This window comes from Uloborus diversus, chromosome 10 (assembly GCF_026930045.1).
Source record: "Uloborus diversus isolate 005 chromosome 10, Udiv.v.3.1, whole genome shotgun sequence".
Classification (NCBI taxonomy): domain Eukaryota; kingdom Metazoa; phylum Arthropoda; class Arachnida; order Araneae; family Uloboridae; genus Uloborus; species Uloborus diversus.
The window spans coordinates 16,157,209-16,184,405 of record NC_072740.1 but is presented as its reverse complement, the minus strand read 5'-3'; the positions used below and the strand labels follow the sequence as shown (position 1 = coordinate 16,184,405).

The following is a 27,197-nucleotide window of genomic DNA, read 5'->3' as shown; positions in this document are numbered from 1 at the left end:
TCTTTGGTCGTTCAGAGGGAAGGTTATGTGCCATGACCTCCCACCCTCTATTAATATGAGTTTGAATACAATACAGAAAACCATTATGTAGAAGACATATACAAAACGTGCACATCGACACACACAATCAGGAAAAAAGAGATATCTGGTCCTTAGTAATGAAAGTCTTGATAGAAAATTTTATTCTTTATTATCGATGAATTCGATAAAATTTAAATCATATAAAACTTACGATTTTCAATCATACAAAATGCAAGTTTAATGTTTTTGTGTTTGAAAGTTTCATGGTCTCTTTGTATAAAGCAGCAGTGTTAATTTCGAAGATTAGATGAACCTTTAGCTCAAAATGCCCGATTGAATGCAGGGCTCTTTGATGACAATCTTAAACGATCATGTTTGAGTGTATTTATCGCTCCTAATGTCATTTTGTCGATTCGCCGTGACAGAAAATAAATACAGAAGTGATATAAATGTTTGACAGCTTTCGATAGAAGAGTTACGTATTTTCGTTGAAAGTTCTGTATTTTAGTACTTTACCAGGGCTTTCCAAATAATGATGTTTTAGTATTTTACATGCGCAGTTTCAAAAGTAGTTGTTCATCAGTGTATCACAAATAATTATACACTAAAAATCTATTTTATTGATTGAGCTAGTATTGTGAGTGCTCTAGATCAATCAATACAATACAAGCTATTGTATTGTATTGAATATTGATAGATCTAGGGTCTTAGGAAATCTTTGCTCAATAGAGCACACTATGTGCTTCATATGTTTGTGACTCGTGTAGGGCTACATACACACACGAGGCTTTTCAGCTAATTTTCATGAAAATCTTGACAGTGCTCATCTAGAAGCGTTTTCCCTAAAGATCAATTTTGTACCATTTAAAAAAAAAAGAAAAACAATTTTAAATTTATTTTTGGAGTCATTATCTCTTATATGATTTTAAAAATATATTTCACCAAGAAATAATCATTTTAATAATTATCATTTTAGCGTTTTTTCGTTAGTGAAATTTTCATTCTAGTGTCTTGATAAAATTATTTATTTTCGTTTTTACTGTGCGAAAATGCGCCGTGTAAGGAATATTTAAACAAAAATATGTGGCAATTGATTTTTCAAAAACAGCGAATTTTTTTAACTTGAGATCTTCATGCTATCAATGTTTCACATTTTATTTATTGATCAAAAGGAAACATTGTCTTCATAAACACGAAGTATTTCTAGATAATTTCATTGATGAATATTTTACATTTGCTTAAAGCTTGAGAGTGAATATCGATACACATGATTAACTGGCTGTGAATAAGATTGCGAAAAACTTCAAGTAATAATGTTGTACTAAATATGAGTTTGTTTTATTTTTATTTATTTCCAAAATCAAAGCAAAGCTTAGAAAGGTGATTCAGATGATATTCTGATATTCCGGGTCCCAATAATCTGTTATTTTGAGCCTTCAATAACACGACAAGAAAAGTGCGGATAAATTGGAATTTGGCAACTTTTTTAACTTTTTCCTTCGTGAAAAACAGAAAAATATCGTTTGAACTACCGTTGTTTGTTCTTCATTTTGCATTGTAATGAAACTTTATTGTTTGCTTTTTGATTGCATAATATTTTCATTTGTTGGACTATTTAATGTTGTTTAGTTAAGTTGGTAGATTATATTACCTTTTAATGGATACATTTATTTTTTATTGGATTATTTCATATTAAATGGAGCTCTAAAACCCATATGGCTTATTTTATTTAAAAATAACTTAAAAAGATAAAAAAGGAAAAAAAAAGGGGGGATATCGTCAAATAAGTAAGGTAACGGCACTAGTCACAGACATGCTTAAGACATCGCTTTCAGGTTAAATCAGTTTTCTGAGCCTTTTAATGTATTTAGACTTTTAAAACTATTTTTCTCTCACGCAAAACCATGATCTCTAACGTTTGGCAGCTTTTCGGTCCTCTGAATTAGTTTTTTATTTGCTCAATTTCGAAAAAAAGTCCGCCCACCAGTTACAGACACCTAAAAACCTGATGACACCCAACAACAGACAGGATGAGAAAAGGATGAGCAATAGACAAAATTCCCCTTTTCTCTTCAAAATGTGCAAAAATTCTTTATTTTTAGTACTAAAGCCTTATTAAATTCAAATGAACATGAAACATCAGCTGATCTCGTGGTGGCTGTTCAGAACCTTCCACTACTGCCTTGTAAATACCATTGCCTCATAAATTCACTCTGATAAGACTAAATGGCTGCACCGTATTCATGGGCTACTGAAACATCAATTTTACTCGCCTAAAAAGCTTATTATTTAAATCCAAACTTATGACTGTCTGTTACTGGATTCTTGTCTGTTACTGGTGACCTTACTCTATATACAACACTATACTAAAAGAACTACGAAAGCAAGGTATCATTTTCTCACTCTCATCGAAAAAAAAAATGAACAAACAATTCATAAGTAAAAATATATGACAACGTATTGTACATGTACAAATAAAATCAATTGAAAAGAGTTTAAGAAAAAAAAAGTTTTTGAGTTGCAGAGTTTTTTTTTAACTCGTTTTAATTGATTTAACTCTTTTTAATTGATGTAAGATTTGTACACGTATACACAACACGTCCTATATTTTTACTTATTTCATTGTAGAAAGTTTTCGACTGTTTCTTTTGCATAAACAATTCATACTTTGGCTGTTTTTCGAAAAAATACCCCTTAAAATCGGAGTTTTAAATTACCGCATCCAAAGGCAAATACTGCGCACGAGTAAGCTAGTTTACTAATATTTGCATATTTTGCTTGCCAATTTAAGTAATTTTTTTCATCAAATTTAATTTAAAAAGTTTTCATTTCTTTCGCTTTTTATTAAACCAATGTCCTTTACTCACTCTATAACCACAAGACTTCATGGTACCATACAGTATGGAATCGTTTTCATTCTGCGCGTGATTTCATCTTACGGTATTATTTCATAGAGCAATTGACAGCGTAAAGCAAGATAAGAAGCACTTTTGAGATGAATACATAATTTATGCATTGCTACAACAAGTAAATAAAAAAATAAATATATAATAAGAAATAGACAAAAAAAATCGTAATAATAGTGTTTTCGTTTAAATCAGTATATTGCATCTGAAAATGGTCGTATAGTTTTGTTTTCTAAGGATCAAACTTTATTAAAAGCATGTTTGTTCACAGACGCCGGAGTTAAAATTCCTTTTTACATTTGAAAGATAGTGAGCATTTTTATTTCTGAAATATACATATGTGCATAAGATATAAAATACATTATCTGCATTAAATTTTACATGCTTTGTTATTGCTGCTTCCAAAGAGTTACATCTTAATGCTTAAGGAGGGGTCACATTGATTTATGATTTTGCTTGAATTTTTAGTACCCAGCATTAATATTTGTTTGCATTTGTGCTCTTTTTTCTTGGTATCATAAGTAATTGTACTATTTGTCATGAACTAGACATGTTAACAAATACTACATATGTTAATTTAAAACTTTGAAAAAGAGTATTGTAAATACTGATTTATTAAAACTAACGTACTTTGAAACCATACATACATGTTTATTTAATCCTTTGTTAAAAAATGCTTTTAAACAGAGAAAGACCTAGCAGATTTTACCCATCCGTTGAGTGATAATATTTGTACAACTTCACTTTGATCAATGCTGCAACTGCAGATTCTTCCTGTTGCGCATTTATTTGCACATTTACTGACTGCGTGACCTGTTATGTTAACCTCTTCAGGGCCCCTGACACGAATAAAGCATACGACTTGGTTTCTCATAAAATTCCCCCTTTTTTTTCTCGTGAAACTGATTCGAGGAAAAGTTAGTTATTCACGATTTAAAAAGAGAAGCTCCGTAGAACCTCGTTTATCCGGCCCCCGTTTATCCGGATCTCCGATTTATTCGGATAAAATTTGTAGAGTTAAAATATATATATATATATATATATATATATATTCACTTAAATGATTATTTTAAATTGTCATAGCTAGACCGGAAATATAAAACACCAAATATTCGCATTTTATGTTGATTAAATGTAGAGCTCCTGCATAGTACAGTATTATAGTAATGTAACAGCATGGCGTACTTTGGAGAGTCAGTCCGACTCCACTGCAGCTGAACTATAAATGATAAAGTGTTTGTGAGAAATGATCTTATGTAATTTTCATTTAAAACATTGCTTTTTGCTGTAATAAATGATAAGTCTGCTTATTTAAGAGTGTGTTTCGCTTATTTCCCATCTTACCCAGATTATCAGGATTTTCGTTTATCCGGATTGCATTTGGCCCCCCGTTAATCCGGATAAACGAGATAGTACTCTACTTTACGCTTTGCTAAGCCGAATGAAGGTATTCTTGTTCATTTTCGAAAAAAATCTTACTCTAATGATTACTACTGCTTTTTAGTTAGGGTTTTTAATTTTGAAATCACTGAGTTTTAGTTGTAGTTGCAAGCATAAAAATACGACACAGTTGTCTTACATGCAAAGTATTACGTACTATTTTAGAAGCAGTTCCTTTTAACGATGTAATGCGTATAGCATGCATTATATTTTTTAATTAAATTTATTTTTTTATACTTTTGTTCGGTGTTTGCTGATATTGCTGAATTGAAAGCAGTATTAATATATGTCTCTCAAAGGCGTTAAATGTGGAATCATAATTTAAAAAAAAATTTATATTGCTCTTCAGTCTCTTCCAGGAGTCCACATATATTATGGAGTCCCCTTGACAGTTCGTGCCACTGGCCTGTCCCATTTTATCAATAGGTGTACAAAAATATGTTTTAGTTACTTTTTCTGCATCCCGGACCTCTTTTCAGTCCGGGCCCCATTGCTGAAGTACTTCATCTCCCTTCCCCTCATGTCAAGGCCATTTTCTCTACAAAATAACAAAATTTCTGCTCTAATTCTGACTGTAACAAAATACTAGCTAGAAATTACCGGTGATCAAGAAACAAGAATATTTCATCAATGATAAGTTAAAAAACGAAAATGTGATTTTTTTAAAAAAATAAAATGAATCTACACCAAATTTGAGAAATGTTGTGTGTCAGAATAGCAACTGATCAGGAAAGTGATAAAATTTTTACAATCAATTTTTTTTTTCTCCCTCAATTAAACTTTTGCTCACCCACAAGTTTTTAATTTTTTTCTGGAAAGGCTCAAAAGTTCGATACTCAGTGCGTATTATGTCGAAAAACAACAAAAAGCACGCCCACGTGCTTATAAAGACATTAATTTCTCAATGACAAGCTGGGGCGCATTTATAGCCGCAACGCCGTTCTGGTACTGGTTTTCTGGAAAAATAATTTACTTGCGACACTAAATTGTTAAATTACTTGCGACTCAGGGTAAATATAAAAAAATGATATTAATATTACGTTTTCGATTTCTGACGGAGATCAGCCTTTTTAATATGATACCAGATATTTGTTTCATCTTGAGATTTTCCTGAATGAGTATTTTCTGCTTGAAAAAGATAATGACTGTCAATGCTTTAAGACAGTGGTTCCCAACCTACGGCACGCGGGCCACTTCCGGCCTGTAAAGCTGATATGAGTGGCCCGTTGTTTTGTTCCATGTTACGAATCTATAAGCACGATTAATTAAAAGTTCAAAAATTTGGAGCCAAATATTCAGAAATTGGTTTCTGAAAAAACAGATGCATTTAAGAAAATGAGCATCAAGTTATTGATAACAATAATAATTGATTGTAATTTTCTATCTTTTTCCATATTTTCCCACAAAAATATGGAAAGTATTTCATGCAAAAAAATGAAATATATTTTAAAAATTTAATTTGTGTTCTGGCCCGTGGAAATAATTTTAATTTGATGCGCGGTAATCAGGCAGAAAAAGGTTAGACACCGCTGCTTTAAGGGATTTCCTTTTTTTAAAACATCAATGAAAGCTCAAAGTACTTAAATCAGATAAAATTAAACGGATGCAAATACGTGTCAATAAGAAGCCTAGATATGCATTTGGAATTTGTCTGAAGTACTTTTATCAACTAACATAGTTTTTCACCTATATTATTGAAGACCTACTTTGAAGTTAATAATGCATTGCATTTTCAATCAGCTAATCTGAAAATGAAAGTCAAGAAGCATCATGAGCTAACCTTGAAATAGTTTTGAGATAATCTTTAGGGAATTTACTTTTCGCTACTTGCTTTCGGCAAAACCTCACTCATGCGGAAAACGGGTCTTCCTTTTCAAACTTCCTTTGCTTTTGTTTTTAACTTAAGTCTTTCTTTTCATTCATTATTTATAGGTACTTTTAAACTATAGTTTTTAAACACAAGCTTTATTTAACTGTTCTCATTCGCTATTTTCGATGATATTGATGAAACATATATATGATGATATCTATTTTAACTGAAATGTTAAGATCTTAATGGATGAACTTATTTGCTTGCGTAGCTTTTGAGAAAGCGAAACTAAGTGATAAAACAAAACTTGATTTTATTTTAGTAGTCGAAGAAATCCTAAGTACTTTTAAGTGCACCCTAAGTACTCAAGTAAAATTAATTTATTCCATGTTTAAAAGTTGCACAAAATAGGATCTTTAACGTCAACGAAAATTATTTTTTAGCATCTTATTTAAATTTGTTCTCTGAAACTTTTTGAGCTGTAAGCGACAAGCATAGAGAGCCTTTCCACAAAGATATTTCTGCATAAGATGGTCGGAAGTTTGATATCAAAGCAGAGGCAATCTTCACTGTTCTTATTTTATTAAAGAAACAATTGTAAATATGAGAAAGCATTCACAGTTAATGTATTTCATGTTAGATCAAATATATAACTTGATCTTTACGATTATTAATTATTTGCAAGATATATTTTATAATATTTCAAAGATACATTAAATAAGGAAATTTTTCAGTATTTGTCTTAGGTTAAGCTTTATAAGTGTTCAATGAACCTTTTATTAATGCTAAAATGCTATTCTTTAGGCGAATGCATTCAATAAATGTTAATGAAACGCCCAAAGTACATAAAGTAGGTTGTCCCTAATCGCTATAAAAATTATAATAACAATCTCCTCCGTGGACAACGAACTTAGTTTGCTCAGTAAAAGTTAGTAACGCATACCAAAGAGTAAATTATAGCAATTTATTTTATGAGGCAATCCTGTTTTAAGTAACTCTTTCCTATGCGCGGAAAAAGAGAGAGAGAGAGAGCAAAAGGGCTAAAAAGTTGCGTGTACCGTAATTTCGTACAAACTTTTATGTTAAATAAATATTCGTTAATAAACTCAACCGTCGAATTATAAGACGTAGAGTTATAAGAGAAACAATACAAGGGAGGGAATTAGTCGCTTTAAAAAATACTACTCTGATAAAGAAAAAACAGCTGTTTAAAAGTTTTCTTTAATAAATAAGAGTAATATTTGTTCTATAAACAAGGAATTATTTTAACAGAAATAAATTACAGATAATCGTTTCTGCATTTTCTCGGCATCACTTAATTATGTCAGTATTATAATAAACCACTCTAACGTAGAAAAAATATTTTATCGAGCATATTCAGTAATTTTCAATTTTAAGTTAGATTGAATCATATGCAATGTAAAAAATTTAATTTAAATGTGACTCTCGAAATTTCGGAATTTTTTAGACGTATTTAAATATGTTAGCTGAAAATGTGTTGCTGCTTTGTAGAAATAAGAGCATGATAAAAATGTACTGAAGCAAATATTTTACTTTTGCAGGGGTAGTGACATCAGTACCTTATTACGGAGCACGAATTGGAAAATTCAGCACTCATTTTCATGACGTAAGAGGAGAAGTGTATGCTGTAGATGACAAAACTTTGTTCATTAAAGGATTTAATTACGATGGAAAAGGACAAGGTAGGTATCATTAATTAAATAATCTCCAAAATATATTTTACTTGTTCTCTGAAACACTTGGAGTCAAGTCACTGAGGAATTTCTTTTTCTTTGAAAACTGAACACATAGAAAAAGTTTGATTTAATGCATTCGCAGTCCTTCTGTTATATACTATGAATGTAATACAACAAATTTCTTAACGTGTTAAAACAAACCTGTTACTTTGGTAATTGCTGGCCTAGCGTCGTAAGTTCAAGACTTTTTCTACATTGAAAAAAGTAATAGTTTCTTATTGGTAAAACACATCCGTGTGGAGCAATTTTGCCGATTTTGCTGTTTAGCAAGGTGGATATTATCCCATGTTTTAAAGCAAACTGTTTCAAAGCATTTTGTACCTATAGTGAAAACTTTTGGCTTTCGAACTCTTGCAGTAACCCCTCTGACGCATGTTGGAGCTAATGTCCTGCGGATCGTCACTATGTTCCCTACACCTAATATATATATATATATATATATATATATATATATATATATATATCAAAAATATCAGTTTTGAGAAGGATGGTAGAAGGGTTTCTTAATTTTTTCTGACTCTGTTTAACATTCACGCCCGAGCTGAGCGAAAGTTTGAACACTTCAAGAGATTATTTTCTCATGCTCCGTTGAAAAATCTAAATATTAATTCAATCTGATTTAAATACACTCATATTACGATGGAAATTGATTATTTGATCTCTAAATAAAAATACTGATGGTTGAAAAAAAATATAAGAAAGGATTGATTAAGGTAGTCTCCATATTTCGTCTCGATGTCCGGTTTCGTTTCCTCCAGTTTCACTGCTCTGACGATAGGCGTCGCCACCGGTGATATTATTTGTTTGCTGCGCTCTAGAACACTAGTTAGTTGTGGAAATTACATAAATCTTGTCCGCTGCGTTGCCGTTTTTGGAAGCACTTTTCCTGATTTTTGTAAATGGGATTGTTTGGAATACGTTTTGTAAATGCTCTTTTTTGTTTTATTTATAATACGTTTAGTTTGTGGTATTTGACATATATTCTTAAGGTAAGCCATAAACTGAATGATCTGAGTGTTTTGACATGGTTGGTGTCATTCACGAAGGGCAGATGCCGCCATAGTGGCAGATAGGATGTTCCTATTTTCGTCCCATACCAAGATTTGAGTGAAAACAAAGAAAGTGACGATGGTGGAGAGTGTCATATATGCAACAAATGCTTTTCTGGAAACAAACACGGAGAAATACGGATGTGTTGCATTAAATGTGTCTCGTGCTTCCGCGCAAAGAAAAAAAATAATTTAGTGACTCTTGTTTAAAAGGTTAAAAATGAAATGCAAAATTAAAATTTTGGAGATAACCAGTACAAAAAGTAGGGGAACCTCTCCTGTGTCTTGGGGCAAGAGAGAGTACTAGTAGCCTTGATAGGTTCTGCTGTACAGCATGATTCAGTAAAAAAAAATCAATGAAAGCCGAACTAGGACGTTATCTTTAAAACGCATTTTACTCAAAACATGAACATGTCAACTTACATCCCTTTGCTTCTCACTGCCTTGTCAATTAAATAATTTGTACTAAAAACGTACAAATTGTTGATGTTTTTCTTCAAAACAAGTCTTAATTTATTTTTTAATGAGTACTTTGTTTTTAAACCACTGTTACTTCTTTTGAAAGGTGTATTAGTAGGGGCAACGAAAATAAGAGACGTTTTCTTTTTTCTTTTTTTTTTTTTTTTTTTTTGTTTTTTTATACGTATTTTTATTATTATTTATTTGCGTATTTTCTTTTTGAAAATTTTTTAAACATAAAACGAAGTGTTTTTCATGTATTTAAGCTTAAATACCATACGTAAGCTTAGATGGTGGTGCCTATTAATATATTACATAGATACATATCAAAACGAAAAATATCCTTTAATAAAACTAAAAACAATTTCACATTGTGTAAACAAGATATTAAATTCGTTTTCTCCAGCTGTCACCAAGTTACATTTCTGTACTGTCGAATTATTCAGGAGAGAAAACTTAATGAAAAGCACATTTTTATTAACGTAGGGAAATGTGTGGAATGAAATCTCAGCAGAAATACCTTTAGTTATAATAGCTCGAAGCTGAGAAGAAAAAATATATCAATAAGCGAATTAAAAGCAGTACAATACTGTAAAAGGGCTCTTAATTTATAGCAGAATATGTATAGCATGTAATTGTGCCAAGTTTATATGAAGTCGATCGACTCATTTATAATGCTCTTTACACAGTCAAAAAGAAGAAAGTCGCCAAAATCAAACATTTTCTTTCGGCAATGTTGTGTATTACAATCAATCTTCTCGTAGTAAAAATAAAATAAAATAAAATAAAAGATAAAAAAAATGTGTGCATTAAAATTTTAGAGAATGAAAATCTTTTTCTTTTTTTTGATCTCAAAAATCATCAATCGTTTGCATCTATTTCTATTTCATGGAAAGTAAATGAATTCACTTCACTTAGATTCAATCCACCAATCTTTAACTTTTGCCAATAATGAGTTCATTAAGAATTTTTTTTTTTCAACAACTCTTTTCTTTCTTGGGGAAAAAATAAACAAAAAAGCAAACAAAACATAAACAAATAAATACTCAGAAGCTCAGCAATTTTCTGATTAAAAGGAATAATTTTTAGCGATATTGATTATTGTTAAGATAAAAAGATTGAATTTCTTTCTAACGTTAAAATTAAAACTTATCGAATTGTTAAAAATAATATAAAACTTCACGTAGTAAAAAATATATACTATACTTAAGAAATTAACAGCAATTTACGTTTTATGTTATAGGTATGGATTAGGAATCCGTACTTGGCGTAGCTTGTTTTGACCAATGTTTAATTACTAGGCTGAAAAATTTCTATACCTTGGTGTTTTATCGAGTTATAAAATTTTTGCTAAATGGCCAAGAATTTCTAATCATGGAAAAAAGTTAATTGGATAAATTTATTATTGTGGAGCTTTATATCAAATATGTCGTGAAGAAATATGTGTTAATTTTTTTAATGTACTTTTATTTTGCATTGTAATCAATTATGACTACAATACGAAATTGAAGTGCAAGAATGGATTCCAAACAGGGTGTGAATTCGTCAATTTTCCAGTTAGAGATAGCCGATAAGAAGTAGTACTGGAAAAAAAAATTCGGGTATATAGGACTAGTAGGAGTGAGGTCGATGCTTTGGTTTTGCCCCGAGATAGAGTGAAAAAATTGTGGCAAATACCACAGAAACAAAAGATAGGTTTTGGTGATTTTTTTAAATATTTAGGGAGGAGCTGCGCACTCTCCTAAGTCTCCCTTCTTCACTTCTCTAGCAGGTTAGAAGAATGTTTGATTAATAAAATAATGCCCTTGCAAATCAAAATAACGGCTATCAAACTGTAGAAAACTGAAAAGGGGGGGGGGGGCTATCTGTCTCCAAAAAAGTTGTGGGTGGTGGGGGGAAATAGGATTCAGGGAGTCATTTTACATAACAATCAGCAAGAATAATGTTAGAAGCATATTTTTTTTTTCTTGCCGCGCAGCGCTAATATAAGAAAAACTCCGTAGCTTATGTTTCCCATTTTTAAAAATGAGAAGTATTTTAAGCATGAAAAGTGCTGTGAGTGCTTTCTGAGCACCCTCGTATATATAATAGCCAATGATCGAGTAACACTCCTGATGTCATCAACAATCAAAAGCGCGCCACGACATGATAATTGATTATATGTTATGATCACGTTTAAAATGCAGGGGACAAGGCTGAACTCGATCCGGTAACTCAACTGTTTTACTGGTAAGACTCATTTCAGGGGAATGAAGAAACGAAATAATGATCAACAATGAAAGCTACTGGAGTTTAGGGTTAATCTACTGGAGTTAGGATCAACATTTCAACTGTCTAAATATCACTAAACAGGCACAATGGCTTCGTTCAAATGTAGAAGCAATTTTCACCCGTCATATCTTGACGGGCGATTTTCTAGTTGTTAATAATCTTTAATAATTACCGAACTTAAAAACGTATTTCTCAAGGCATTATTTTACATTTTGCCTTGAGTTGCCTCCGTCCTTTTTCTTAAAAGCTCCGTTAATGCGCTTTTATTGCATTATTTTATTTAAAAAGAGTTAAATTGTGATGTAATTATAGTGTACCAAACCTTGAGTTGCATTTTCACTTCCATTCAAGACGGTGCTAATTGTCTTTTATTAGTTTTTGTTGTTTTGTGAAGTAAGATTGTTTTTTCCTCTTTCAGATGCTGTCTTTTGGTCTGGAAACTCGATCAGGCCCGACACCACTGGATTTATCATTCCAAATCATAAGGCTTCGTATGTATTGTGAAATATTTTTAGTTTTAATAGTCATTCCTTTTTATTGTAATTAGCTATTCCAAATGAAAATGTAATGCAATTTTAGTATGGTTTTTGTGAGTTAGGGCAGAATGAGTCACCGGGCAGAACAGTAAATGCCAGTTTTTATTAACTAATTGCCCTCGAAATAGCATTGAAAATAGAAGAGTTTTGCTGAAGTATAAGTTAACCTAAGCAGATATTTAACTCACTTTTGGAAAAAAACTAATGAAAATCCTACGATTTAAATAAAATGTAACACAACTTCAATGAAGCACAAATTGTCAAGATTAACGCCGCATTATTTTCTTCGTACTTTTTTTTTTTTGTTTCATTTATATTGGTTTTTTTTCTCCTTTTTCAACATTTTGCGCATATTTTAGTACAAAGTATTTTTAATAATTTTTCATTTTATCTACTATATGTTGTATCTTTGCTGTGGGTTTTGATACTGTGTAACTACTTCCATTTAAAGTAAGTCGAGTAGTGATAATTATGATACCGTTAGTTAATTTCATGTAGTCTTTGACTACGTTTACGCAATTGTAGTTGGGTGTACTTTTTAATATAAAACCGATTCATATTATTTGTGACACAGTTTATTTTACGGTTAAGTATCGATAAAATAAATGTTTTTCTTTTGATAAACTGCATCAAAGAGACAAATGTAAAAATCTGATGTCAACTTTGTTCTATCGAATGAAAAACAATAATTTCATGATAGTTGTTCTGCCATTTGTTTCAGTGAATTATATTTATGAATTAGACACTTGACTGTTCATTTATTCCTAGATTGCACCATTTAGAGAAAAGTAAGTAAAAATTAAAGTATTTCAAGTAAAATGCTCAAAGTTAGTAAAGGTTTAAATTGAAGCAGTGCAGCTAAAACAAAAAGGTATGAAAGTTTAGAAACTTTACTGGTACATGCCCTTTTTTTTTTTCAAAAGCAGGGAACCTGCCAAAGTGGTAAGTAGTCGCTGAAGTAAGGCAAATCACTAATCATTTTTGTTTTAACCGTAATCTTAAGACAACCTACATATGTTCTTGATTGATGTAGGTTTGAAAATGATAACATATTTGGAATTTCCTGAAAAGGTCCAAGCTTCAAATCAACCTATGTCAAGATATTTTTTCTATGTGTCATCTTTGCGGTTTTTCAAGCTTTTTATAAACTATGTCATATACAAAGAGCAAACTGAAGGTGGCAAATTTTTGTAATTATAGCTAACTACAGCCACATAATAAGAAACTGGGATAAGTTTTTGTACTAAGAAGTAAAGAGTACGGAAATAATGCATTGGTACGGGAATAATGCATAAAAAATGTCGCACTGAACGCGCAAATATTAGTATAAATTACGTGCTTTGTGGTTACAGAAAACTTCTTTTCCAATGCTATAAAGATGTGAGTTTCTGAATGAGTCGTTCTGGTGAAGACTTGATTCGTTGACTTCACTCGGATGAGTTTCATCCAAAACATATTTTGAGTTTAAAAAAAAAGATTTTTTTATAGCCGTAAATTCATGCATGCATTTTTTATTGTCATTTAAGAGTTCGACTAAAAGTTTAACATTGAAAAAGAAAAAAATCTCTCATTGCTTTTCAATGCTATTCGTTCTTACTTGTTAGTTACGATACGGCTCGTGTGAGGAAAAAAAAAGGATAACTTCGTTTTGTGTCTTAAACACTTTTTCTTGACTCTCATGCCATACCACTCCCATAAGTTTCAAAATACATTCATCATGACGGTTCTATGATTTTTTCTTACGAAAAGCTCTCATTTAGTGTATTCAACTCAAAAGTAATAGCCATATAAGATAATACATAACGCTTTTCTTTCCTATTAAAAAAGGATATTGATATATTTTCCTTTTGTTTCATGGACAATTACATTTGGAGGGATATTTAATAAACATTGTTTATCTCAAACTCTTTTCTTAAAAAAAAAAAACCTCTTCAGCGGATAATGATTTCTCCAAAATACATAACTATTTTGAAACAAAGGTTTGAAACATAAACATACGACTAACAAATATAATGAGCATTTAAAAATATCATATCAGTATTTCAGTAATAATTCTCAAACTCAACAATGCGTATCGAAGTAAGATCGTAAATACCTTTATTTAGGTTTGTGTAGCAAACGATAATTATCCCTTTTCTACGAAATCATTATAAAGCTTAACATAGGTTCCGGTTCGCTCGAAGCGCTTTTTGTTATTCTTGAGTGTTTTTTCTTTTTTTATCTACTTATCATTACTTTTGTAACAACTGAAGTCTATTTAAGAAAGGTAAATTTAATAATAAGGATGTTTTAACAGGGAATAGGAAGACATATATCAGATTAATGACTTGCGCAAAAAGTACTAAAGCTTTTACTTTCATAATACGCTAGTGTAAGGGAAATAATGAGATATTGAACTAACGATTCAAAACTGAAAGCAGGGAATTTGTTTTTAAAAGTAATAGCTATCGCTTTCGAATAGCAATAAATATGATTTTGTTCTGTAAGTATTTAGTGTTTGAATGGTTAAAAAAAAACTGAAATGTTTTCACTACTATCGTTATAAACGAGTGCTAGTAAAAAGAGAGTTCGTGGGAAAAAAATCTTAAAAATTCATCACAGTTGCTTTTATTAAAATAAATCACTACAGTTCGAAATAAATTGGGCACTTCACTTTGAACTGTTTGAATGTCTCTATTTTATGTCATTGTTTTTGAGGAATACACATGTACGCATATATAATTTTTAAATGTTTCTTTACTCCTTTGAAATGTTAAAGAAATTTTACCAAAAAAGACTAAGCAGAGCTGGAAGTCAACAGAAATTTTACGAATCACAAAAATATTGCTCGCTTTAAGCGGGATTTGCTCGTTAAAACCGAGTTATGTTCATATAAAGTTAACATTGTACCAACCAAGTATTTCTGATTTCTTCGCTACATCCGGGTTCTCGTTAAATCGGGGTTCGTTATAAGCGAGTTCGACTGTATCTTTAAAATTGGGCAGGATGATAGAGGATTTTCTTGATTCTCGCATATCAAGTAGGGACAGCTTGGGTGACAGGAAACATGGGGTGAGTGGGGGAAACCAATTCTATTACCCCACTTGTGGAAATTTGTGAAACTAAATTATTGGCGAGTGAAGATTCGGTAGCGTATAGAAGAGGATCTAAGGATTCCGCATGTTTTCAAGCAATTGTGCAATTGCCATCATTGTTCGAAGATGACTCTGTGAAAAAAGTAGTTCTTTAAAGTTCTCAGATCATACATTTTCCTCTCCAGTAGGTATAAAACTACGAGAAACTACTGGTTTCAAATAGATTTACTTGTCATGTGGATGGGCATTTATTTATGAATTTCACCTTCCCAGACATTTTTTGATGTGCTGGTTAGGTGTTCTATTTACCCCAAAAATACTGTATTATGGGGTAAATGGAAAAAAATAAGTTTTGTCCTACGTTTTTGGAAGATTAAATTTTGATGCAACTTCACACTTTTCCGCCTATTTTACACAATTTTTGCGTATAGTCGAGTCCCGACTTACGCGAGAGATGCGTTCCAAGACTCCTCGCGTAAGTTGAAATTTCGCGTTGTGGAAAAATATATGCATATAATTTTTTTTAATCATACCAAATACTTTTAGGCACTTATAAACACCCCTCAAACTGCTCTAAAGCATTCCTTAGCCATTACAATTTCTTCTATGAAGAACTGAACTTTTACTGTATTTAAAAAATAAAAAACTGTTATTCAACATGAAATACTTAAGATGCACAAAATGAATGACCAATGGGAATAAAAGATATAAAATAAAACAACACGGTACGCACTGCATGCAATAAAATTAAAATGATGCACAGAATAGTACTGCACAGTAGATATAGTAGCAATATTTACGAGTTAAAAAATGAGGATACTAGTGATGATTTATGCTCCAAGATCAGATCGTTATTCTTATCTAATACATTTTTAAATACGCTTCACCTTTTATTTAAAACGTTTCAATTTCTGGCTACATCTCCTCTACCTGATCTTTTTAATTATCCACAATGCAAGAGCTCGCGTAGCTTACATTTTCATAATTTTTACTTTGCTAGACTGCTCTGCAAGCTTCAATATTGAAACTAAGTTCTATACTTTTACGGACATCTTTTTGTTTTGACTTTTAATTGTACATATGGAAGATTCACTCATACTTATTGTCGCGTTATCTTCGACGTTTTGTAATTGTTCAAGCATATCGAGAATCTTAGCCTTTTTAATCTTTTTATCAGAAACTTTCTTTTTCTTCACATTTTCAAACTTTAGATGAAGGTGACTAAAGTGCCATTATGGTTATTTAATGCACTAGACTAGTTAGGCGTGGGAACTTTGGCTGTCAGTGATGCTCAAAGAGACGTAATAACATTCACGAAATCAATATTTAGTAGCCAATAACGAAGCTGATACTTCCTTATAAAAAAAATCATGTTGTGGGCGAAAAATTCGCGTTAGCTATAAAATTCGTTACTCATAAAAACTTCGAGTTATAGCCATTTCGCGTAAGTCGGATCGCGTTGTAGCGGGAGTCGACTGTAGTTTAATTTTTTACATGATTTTTCTTTTTAAATGAATTTAGAGTACATTTGGAGAGTTCAGTGTATCGCATGTGACTTATAGGCCACAGATTGATTATTGTAGGGATATAACTTCTCAAACTTCTTAAATAATAGTGTATAATTTGATTATCTACCTACATCACACTTCTGGAGAAATAAGTGTTTTTATTTACCGCATAGTTTCTGGAGTAAAAGGAAATATGCTGGAAAGAAAACATGATTTCATTCCCTATCAAACAGTCATAAAGTTAAACTTTTCATACCCAAATACTCTCAGAGAGTGTGATCTTGGACTTGGACACAATGCTGAATTTTTTTTGTCTTAATTCATCCAAAAGATATGAACGGATCTAAAGTTCAAATATTGAAATTTTGTTTCCATTTACCCGAACTGACTCTAGTACATTATAAAATTCATAATGTGTAGTTATAAAATTAATAACATGTTTATAAAAGTAATAGAAAAGTACTGGTCACATTTTTTTTTTCTTGCAATCCATGTTCACTTTTTTCAAGAAAAAAAAGCCAGCAGAGAACGTTCGCGTTAAATACAACTTTACTTATATTTGACTAAGTTTTTATTATTGCAGCGTGGTAATGACTGACAGGAAATGAATCAATGATTTAAATTAAGGCTTAAGTTCCTTTAAAGAAAATGGGGCTTAGGACATTTCCAAAATTATCGACTCAAATGTAGTAATAATATTTATGAGCAGAGAAATGACTATCACCTAAATAGTTAAGCTCACAATGTAATAAAATTTGCTGAGGAGAAGAGTGATTCGAATTGAACATTTCTCCCTTTACCTCTCTCCTAATGTTAGCTGGACAGGAACAAATCAGAGTAAAAGCTTTATACTGTCTGTTCACATGTTAAGCTCATAAACTCAGTCTTTTTTCGTCGGGAGATAAAAATCATAATTAACGATAAAATGACTTCACTGTGTTTATTCAGACTACTACTGAAAAATGTGCTGTTTCAGAACCGCACATTCTTACTAAACATTTTTATGCACGTGGGGTTACCGTAAGATGGCGTACTGGTGTTAAGTTTAAAGGTACACTATAATAAAAGATTTTGATGATGATCTGGTGTTTTACGAATTATTCTATGCTTGAAAGTGACGTCAGTGAAAACATTTCTAAAAATTAAATAGTAATGGAAAAAAAGGAGCATTTTCAAAACTTAGTATTAGTACTTAATACTTATATCTCAATGCTTGGATTTAAATACGTATAAATTTAGCAATTTAAAATTAGTAAATGGTCTCAAATTGTGATGTTGTAATGTACAGTGACTCTTAAACAGTTGATTAAACAAATAATTCAATAAAACAAGCATTGAATAATCAACTTGGTTGTATAAACGCTTCAAATAACAAGAAAACAAGTTTTCTATTTACGTTACCTCTAGCTCAGAATTTTTTGCGAAATAAATAATTTTGTGTTTTGGAAAATCCAGGAGTGATAAGAAATAAATAAATATATTCGTAGTAAAAAATGAACGTTAATTAAACATTATAAATGTACAAATTCGTAAAAGATTCCACATTTTGCAATTTTTAGCACATTATTAGTGCATTTAAAAGGTTGTTTAAATTACTTTTACTTTTACTAAGGAAGGATAGTTATGTAGATAAACGACTGATTTCTTAGAAACTGGTTCACGTAAGAAATTCCGTGGTTTCAGTTGTGAGTTATTGAGTTACTCACACAAAGCTTGCTGTCTGTAGCCAGGGGTGCCCCCCCCCCAATAGCAAGGGCCCCCTAAATTTCGGGAAGACCCCACCAAGAACAAGAGCCTCCCAAAAAAGGAGACAAATACCCCTCTAAACACCCCCCTTAAAAATTTCAATGGCGCAGTCTGCGCCATGACCCCCCAGGTGGGCACCCCTGCTGTAGCATTCACTATTAAGGAAGTTGTAGAATTATAATAGCTCTGCGCTTTCAGGTTGCCTACTAAGTCAAATGTGTAGGTTTTCCTGCAAATATTTTACAACGACGAGAACTACCGGTTATATTACGTCTGTACACAGATTTCTCGTTCGCTAAAAAGCGAGAAACTATTAAAATTTTCTCCAGAAGACACAGATTGAAAGTTTGTAGTATTCTGAGTTTGGTCAAAAGAAAATGCTTCCAAAACAGAGCATTTCATATGCAAGTGTTAGCTTGTCTTTTATATCCAAAATTATTCATAAGATCTAAATTTAGGTGATGGAATAACACTGATTAAATTGCATTTAGTATTTGAAACAGGGTAAATTTGGTTTAAGTATCAAAATTCAAAGTACAATTTAAAAATTTTCAGTGTTTCTGTATGCTAAAAAGTAAAAAAAGGTTTATTTGTTTTAAAACATAAAAATCCCCTCCCTCCACACGATATTGCTTTACATGTGTGGGACGTAAATTAATTTTATTGCTTATACTTCAGTTAATTAGTTTTTAAACATTGTTCCTAAAAGACCATCTTGTGCTAAAAAAAAGTACAGTTCATGAAATTCCAGCTCATTAATACCAACTTAATATTAATACCAACTTTATAGTTTTAAAAATTACTTCTCTTAATGCTGGTTCAGATTTCTATCAATTTATGAACAAAATTAATACTTTTAAAAATTTTATGATTAGTTTTAAAAGTTGAGTCTGAACTGGTGCACTGTATTAAGCGTATAATGTAGTGAAGTGAAAGATAAAAAATATAAGATATTAGCTTTTAGTCTTTTTTATGTACTTTTAATCACGTAAGATACAACGGACTACTTGTTTTATGTTTCGTATACACAGACGTAAATGGGTCATTCTCCAGAAAACGTAACTTTTGAACGCAAATAATTTTCAATTTCGAAACCTTTTGTTTTCTTTTTTTTCATTCTTACATGAAAGTGTTACCTACCAGAAATAACCATAAACAATAGCCCAGCTAATTTCCAATTATTTTTCTAATAAATAATAATAAAATAATAATAATAAATCCCTTGTTCACGGAAATAAATAAAAAGAAAAAATAATAATGTTTAAAAATCGAGGCCAATGTAATATCAGAGTAGTAATTTTGTTAATTGTGCAAACAATGAGTTATTTTAATCATTAGTGGGAATCTAATACTAAGCTCTCTTTTAGTAGTTATCCTTTTAATTCAAGTGAGTGTTAAAAAACAGTATTTAGTAATTTTGAGAATATACTGGAAATTTATAATTGTGGTAAAATGCCTAAGATTGATATTTCTCCTCCATCATTTATTTTCATCTCAGAAATAATGATTTTGATAAGGTCTGTCACGGAGGTGAGATTCACGGAGGTGAGGAATTTTCCATTAATATAGGCCTAATGGATACATTTTTCAGGGAAATATGTTCTTTCTTCGTTGCTACAATCTGCACATGTTAAACATATGAAAACACGTTCACTTCTTTTTTTACATTAATTTACATCCCTGAAATTAAAGTTCACGGAGGAGAAAAATCACAATAACCTCGCTTAGTTTTTCGAACAAAATCTGTCTCCTTGTTTTTCGACAAAAATCTCAGAACTTCTTTATGGCTGAAAATAAACAAGGGGGCTCCTTTGTATTATGAAAAAATAAAATTTGATGTTATTACTGCCACGTGTTAAACAGGAATGGCATTTTATGTTTAGGTAACGGAGGTGAGATTTTTTTGTGTGACATGACTACTTATCCTAAAAAAACGAACTAAAGCACAATACTAAAAAATTAAATATACTTAAACAATTAGTATTTGAAACTCTTGTGAAAGGAATAATATATATATATATATATATATATATATATATATATATATATATATATATATATACTTTTAATTAATCAAGTTATTAAGCAACATAAACAGTCAAACAAGGTGTGTGACATGCCACGGAGGTGAGAATTTACACATTGTAACCCAAAAATATACTAAAATAAAGATGTTGGCAGATTTAGATAGATATATTTTTGATGAAATTAAAAAGCATTGTTAAATGAAATGTTCCTTAAAGTTTTTTCTGTAAAAGGCTTGTGACAGAAAAGTTACACTTTTTGACCCAAAGGGGATATTATTAATTAAATATTTTACTGTGTGTGTACGTGTATCAAAAAAGTTAAAGGACGAAACTTTATTTCGACACATGGCAAAGTGAGATTTTGATTTGTATTGCGTATTTGTATCTTAAAATAGATCTTAACTTTTATATGAAATTGCTTAAAGTATGGCTTGTTTTAAATTCTATTAAGAATAATTACATTAAAGAAATGTAATGAGTTCAGACTAAAAAGTCACAAGAGTGAATAAAACATGTGACAAAAAGAGAGGCGTAACTAACATGAACAACTAATGATTTTTAACTTTTGGCTCGATAAAGGTGAAATTTCAACATGAACCAAACTGTTAAAATGAAAATAATAGAACTGAAAGAACATTGCAAATTGGCTACCAATTGGCAACGTTTAAGAAATATCTTGCCAAAATTTTGTGCTAAAACGAGAAGCAAATTCACTGCCAATTTGGAAATATTAGCGATATTTCTGATGTTCCCATAGAAACTTCAAATTTACACTATACAACCAAAAGGATTGGAACAATTTCAAAAATTCACTTTTTTACGATTCTCTCAAAAAACTAGGTATTCTGAAACATTTCTCACATAATAGTTATTCTTCGGCTGACATTTTCCAATAAAACATAAATCACCCATGCATTCAGAGAATCAGAAACAAATTGAAGAAACAAAGAGAAAAGGCTTTTAATCATCCTTCATCATAAATAGTTGGGCATAAGCTGTAAATTTGAAAAATTGCGGTTCATACTATGCACAGTTTTTTTTATCGATTTCCGTGAAAGTATCACTTGTATTCACGAAGATATAAGCATTTTTTTTTCTTCAAAAATACCAGTTTAATTCGTCGGTTTTCTCCACTCATGCGCTCACCTTTTGTCGAACCGTACCAAAATAGTAATTGTTTAGGATCAAGTGAAAGAATTAAAAGGATTTCTCTCAATAGTCTCTATAGAAATGACTTCCTAACATTTGTTCACAACCAACTAAGGATGTAGACGATTATCATATTTCTTTATTCACTTCGAGGCACTTTCATACTGTATTTTTGTTCCTTAACTCATCCCTCTTAGTTACAATCGTTGAAATTTCAGATGCCAACGTAGACATTTAATTTAACTTAGGTTTCAAAGCCCCCTTATATTTCTATACTTTTAACTAGCTACTATAGTTAATTTACTTTACACTCATATGCATAGGTCTACACTAAAAAATTTTTGTGTAACCTTACCTCATTTTACGCATGACTGATACTAAAAATGTACAATATGAATTTAAGTTTGACAACTTCGATTGCACATACATGAGCGCACCTAACCCCTTTTTTTTATTTTAAATTACTTTATTCACAAATATGCTTTGAATTCAAGTTATTTTTTCTTTTAGATTTCAACCATTATCCCAGTATAATAATCAGGATTTGATACTGCGTTTACCAGAGGGGAAGAAAGTTAATGATATTCATTGGCTATCAGTTTGGAGCAAAAAGCACTCTGTAAGTTATATACAATATTTTTACAATGTTCACTTTTCTAAGTTTTTATTTCACAGTCTTATAAGTATGATGAGCGATTCACAATCTAAACATAGCCTTTTTTCTTATTAGTTATTGTTCAAAGGATATTGTTAACAAAAATGTTTGATATCGGAAGTGAAAAAATTAAAGATGATTAGAGAGAAAAATAACCCAAATAAATATTGCTTGTAGATGAAACTGTGTCAATGTGATGTGAAACTTTAGAAGACAGTGGTTACAATCGATCCCCTCTTTTATTGGAGCTTATAACTTTTATTTGAATCAATGGAAACATATGATCTTATGTTACACATTTAAAAGTATTCAGTCTAACAGAATGCTGTTTTTTTTAATTAATAAGTTAATAAAATATTTATAAAAAAAAACTAAAAATAGGTCAAATGATCAAGTGACCTTCCTTCAATTAGATTTAATTCTGGGAGAATAAGCGTTCTTATAAGTGTTTCAAACGGAAGTCAACATTTATTATTGCTACCTGTTAATCATTCATTCAAAAAAATAAATAATAATCAAATTCTTTGATTTCGATTTAGCAAAATAGCTAATAAGCAGTTTCGTTCTTCGCCCTTTTTTATAGTTCAGTCAATATATTACTGCCTTTGAAGCAACAAATGTATGAATCAATAATTGAATTTTAATAGTGAAACTTTTTGAGCTAGTGTAAATGTGTCTACCTTTACCGCAATTAATATAATTTATTGATTGATATAGGAACATTATTTGAACTACTTTTAGTGCTATGAAGATGAGTATCTGACCCTTATAAAAGCACAATGTTAATCACTGAATTGGTTGACTTTGAGTTGCTTTAAAAAATCCAAATTTGAACAAGTTGAAGAATTCCATGTCCCAAATGTGGGTATTTTTTTATAAAAAATGTATGGAATATTGTTAAAACCATACATAGTAATGCGCAAAAGGTTTTAATAAATTTAATCCAACCCCCAAGCTGGATATTCTTTCTTTCTGTCTTGTACAGGTCTCTACTGTAATTCTGCTAATTTTAATCCGTCCCGAGCCCAAATCTGGTAAAAGCGAAACTGCAAAATATCTTGCCAGTCGCTGTTTACTAAACTAAACATTTTTAGATGAAAATTTGGCATTAAACAAATGATCTGAAAAACAATTTCAACACACTAATTGCATTTTTGCTGCAATTCTATATTGTTGATATTTATTTTGCATCCTTAATCTTATTTTTTGTCTTTTTAATCTAGACAAGCTTTGGAACTTTAATTTTTCCCAAAAGTCTTGTACCTCCACGACCAGTAGTGATTGGACCTTTGGTGAATACAAAGAAAGGAGTCTCTTCCGGAGATATTTTGGTATTGGATACGCAAACCTTTTTGATTCCAGACTTCAGCTATGATGGATCTGGTAAAGGTACAGTAAAAGGATTTTTATTTAATTGATTCGGAGCATAAGACTTTAAAAAGTGCAATTCGTATATAAGTTCTACCAGAAATAATGAGTTTTAAATGTGTAGAATCAAATATTAAAACTTTCTTACTTGGCCGTTTTGTTATGCAATTCTCTAGGTACTGGCCTAGTTATTAGAGCGATTGATATTTGTACAGATCATTAGGTCGCCAATGTATTTTTAAGTTTTTATGATCTTATCTAGATTTTTTTTTTTTTTTGTAAGTTTCCAAACCTATTCGGTCACGAAAGTTTGAAAGTTTTAAATTGCTATCTTTCGCACATGCGCAGAAAGAAATTTATTGCTTTTAATGTTCATATTTCATAAAATTTTAAAAGTTTTATTTCTAGTTTTAATATAATGATTCCCTTGTATGCTTTCAAGTGTTTTGAAAATTTGGTAAAAATTGACAGAAAACTCTGCATGTTATGAGCCAAAAACAAGCTAACAAAATTGACATTTTTGAAAGAAATGCTAGTATAGACATGAATATATGTTGCTTTCGTGAAAATCTGTTAAGCTATTGTGCGTAGTAAGTAAACTAATTAACTAATTGCTGAAATTTACAGCTTATTTCCAGTTATTTACGCTGAATGATGATCAAAAAACCTTTTATATTTTTTTCCATTTGTTCCTATTCCCCTAAATGCATGGTCTTTGGAATGTGAATTTTTGCAAGAGATGCAGTTTTTTTTTTTTTTTTTGTCCGACACTATGCATGCGTAAAATGTTGGAGGAACAATGAATGAAAAAATAAAAACAGCTGCAAATTTCTCTTTGTTTTTTATACTAGTTGTATCTACCGGATACCTGTGTTATTAGTTCAAAAGAAGTCCTTTAAGTTAGTGGAAATATTTGTCCTGCGCTCCCCGAAGTAAAAAAGAATCAATTTCAAATACATAATTTGACCTGAGCTCCAAACGTATTTCATGAAGGAATAAAAAATATCCGTTAAAGTCAAAATTTTCTCTCAAAGCCTCTTCCCGAACAAAAAAATTTAAATTTAAATTGTGCATATCAATTAAAACGATCATAACATCATTAAAACGAACATATCAATTTCTTACCTTCCTCTCCAAAAAAAAAAATCAATTAAAATACATATTACAATTAAAACAAAATGAAACTCCGCCACCGCAGAACGAAAAATAATTTCATTAAAATACACCTAGATCAGAATAAAAATATCTTTATCTGGAAAAAAAAAATATCGACCAAAATGTGCACAAAAAATAAATAGGATTCTCGTAATGATAATGAAAAATATCACTCTCAGAACTACGGAGAAAATTAGGAAAAATACCCCTCCTCACCCCTGAATTTTTTTTCTAATTAAAATGTGCATTTAGGCACACATAATTTAATCTAAACTCCAAGCTCATTTCTAGTGAATAAAAGCGAACTATTAGAAGAGCGACAGGAGTCCCTCAAAACTCTCATCGCAATTAGAAGGAAGAAAAAATCCCCTTTTATCCGAAAGAAAAAATACGTTTCAATCATGGACAGTCAAAATAGTGTGCAAACACAATCGAGACTTTTATTTCTTAAAATGATCTCAAATAATTTAAAAGAAAAGAAAATATGCAATAAGATATTTTTAAGCAGATTTTACTGGGAAAATATTTCAATTGAATTAATTTTTCTTGTCGGTTACTTTTTATATTGATTATAACTCCCGTACCGCTCAGGCAATACGAAAATTCTTTTAAATTCTCTTTTAAATAGTAGTCTTTTTTTTTTTTACATTAGTTTTACTGTCTTAAAATGCTTATAACTCCTTTTCAAGTTAGCTTAGACAATTTGAGTTTCGGAACATAGGGAAAAAGTTCGATTGGGAATTTTTTTTACGGACTTTCCAAACTTGAAACTATAACATCATTTTCTTACACAGGAAGAACAGTTTGACACAATTTCATTTTTCAAAATTGAAATTTGAAAGAACAGAACCGAATTTCAGAAAAAAAAACTCTGAGGTGCGCACCCCTGTGCTCCTAATTTTATGGAAATCGACCGAACGATTTCAGCGCTAGGCGAATCAAAGACAGACATACATCCAGACATCCAGAAACATATCCGAATGCTCTGCTTTATTGTTGACAGAGATTTACAAGCCTTTTTCTGAGCAATCGACTAAGTAAATGCTCTGATTTTGTGTTCAGACATTGAGTGTTTGATGTGACGTAAAAATGCTTATTTATTCGAAACACACTATAAAAGGTTCATTATATTTTCCCCGCTTTCAATTAACCTACATGCCTCTGGATATTAGGGAATCCTTCTTGTCCGACCGGAAATCGAAAGCGAAACCAAGAAAATCCATTCGACAGATACTTAGATTTAATGCTAAAGTCAGGTTATTATAACTCCAGGGTGTGTCAAAAGTGAATGTGTGTCATATGTGTCACCATATCAACAATCTGCGGTTTCTTGTGTTTGTGGTCGAATTTTAAAGAGTTCTGAATAACCTTCCTCAACAAGAGAATGAAAGGTGAGTCGCGTGGGAGGGACTGCTGAGTACGGAAGGAAGTTTTAGGTCAAAGCCAACCAGTGGTGCCGTTAAATAGTTGACCTCGTGTGACCGAAAAACTGAACGTCGATCAGCACAGTGCCCAGATTCTCTGTAAGGATTGTGTGAATATCTCTTTATCAAGTGAACATGTTGATAGACTTAACAGCTGGGTCAAACGCAGCGAAAGCAATTAAGAGGATTTTGATAATGTTAGGAGAAAGTGGAAAATATAAAAATACACCATTGAGATGCATTTATAATTGAGCCAATGAGTTTTCAGAATTTATGAAAAAAATGCTGCAGCTTTTTTTAGTAATGAAACATTTCGTGTGAATTTGTTTGTGTTGAATCGTATTGAGTTTTTATTGATGAAACATTTTGTGTGTCAATAATGAAACATTTCGTGTGAAACAAAAACCAACAACCTGTTGGTTTTTGTTCAGTAAATTTCTTAGATATAATCCGATAAATTTTCTGAAGGCAAACGGAAAATATTTATATTTTAAATGAAATAAGCAGTAGGGGCTCAAGTTTTCATGTAATTAAGCATATTTTTAACTTGCAGGAAAGTTTCTACTTGTGAAACATTTCTATTTTGACACTTGAATATTATTAAGGGATTCACAAAACGAAAATTCATCAATGCCAAGCTCCGAAAATGAAGCATTGATTTGTCAGGGATGCCCACCCTTCTAAGGGCAAGGGCGCACCTCCGCGAAATATCGTGAAGGACCCCCCCCCCCCTAAAAAGTAAAAAATACCCCTCAAAACAACCCCCTAAAAATTTCAATGAGGCAGTCTGCACCATGACCCCCCCCCCCCCCCCCCGTAGGTACCCCTGGATTTTATAATTT

At 31.2% G+C, this 27,197-nt stretch overlaps 1 protein-coding gene across 1 annotated transcript in view; it reads left to right on the top strand.

The window, feature by feature from the left end:
• The window catches only part of LOC129231673 (protein Skeletor, isoforms B/C-like), a 47,718-nt gene extending 23,892 nt beyond the window's left edge, over positions 1-23,826 (top strand). Inside the window, exons 2-5 of the mRNA XM_054866036.1 lie at positions 7,740-7,880; positions 12,132-12,204; positions 22,264-22,372; positions 23,632-23,826. Of these exons, the coding sequence (XP_054722011.1) occupies positions 7,740-7,880; positions 12,132-12,204; positions 22,264-22,372; positions 23,632-23,826 (518 nt within the window). The remainder of the gene's footprint in view (positions 1-7,739; positions 7,881-12,131; positions 12,205-22,263; positions 22,373-23,631) is intronic.
• The last annotated feature ends 3,371 nt before the right edge of the window (positions 23,827-27,197 follow it).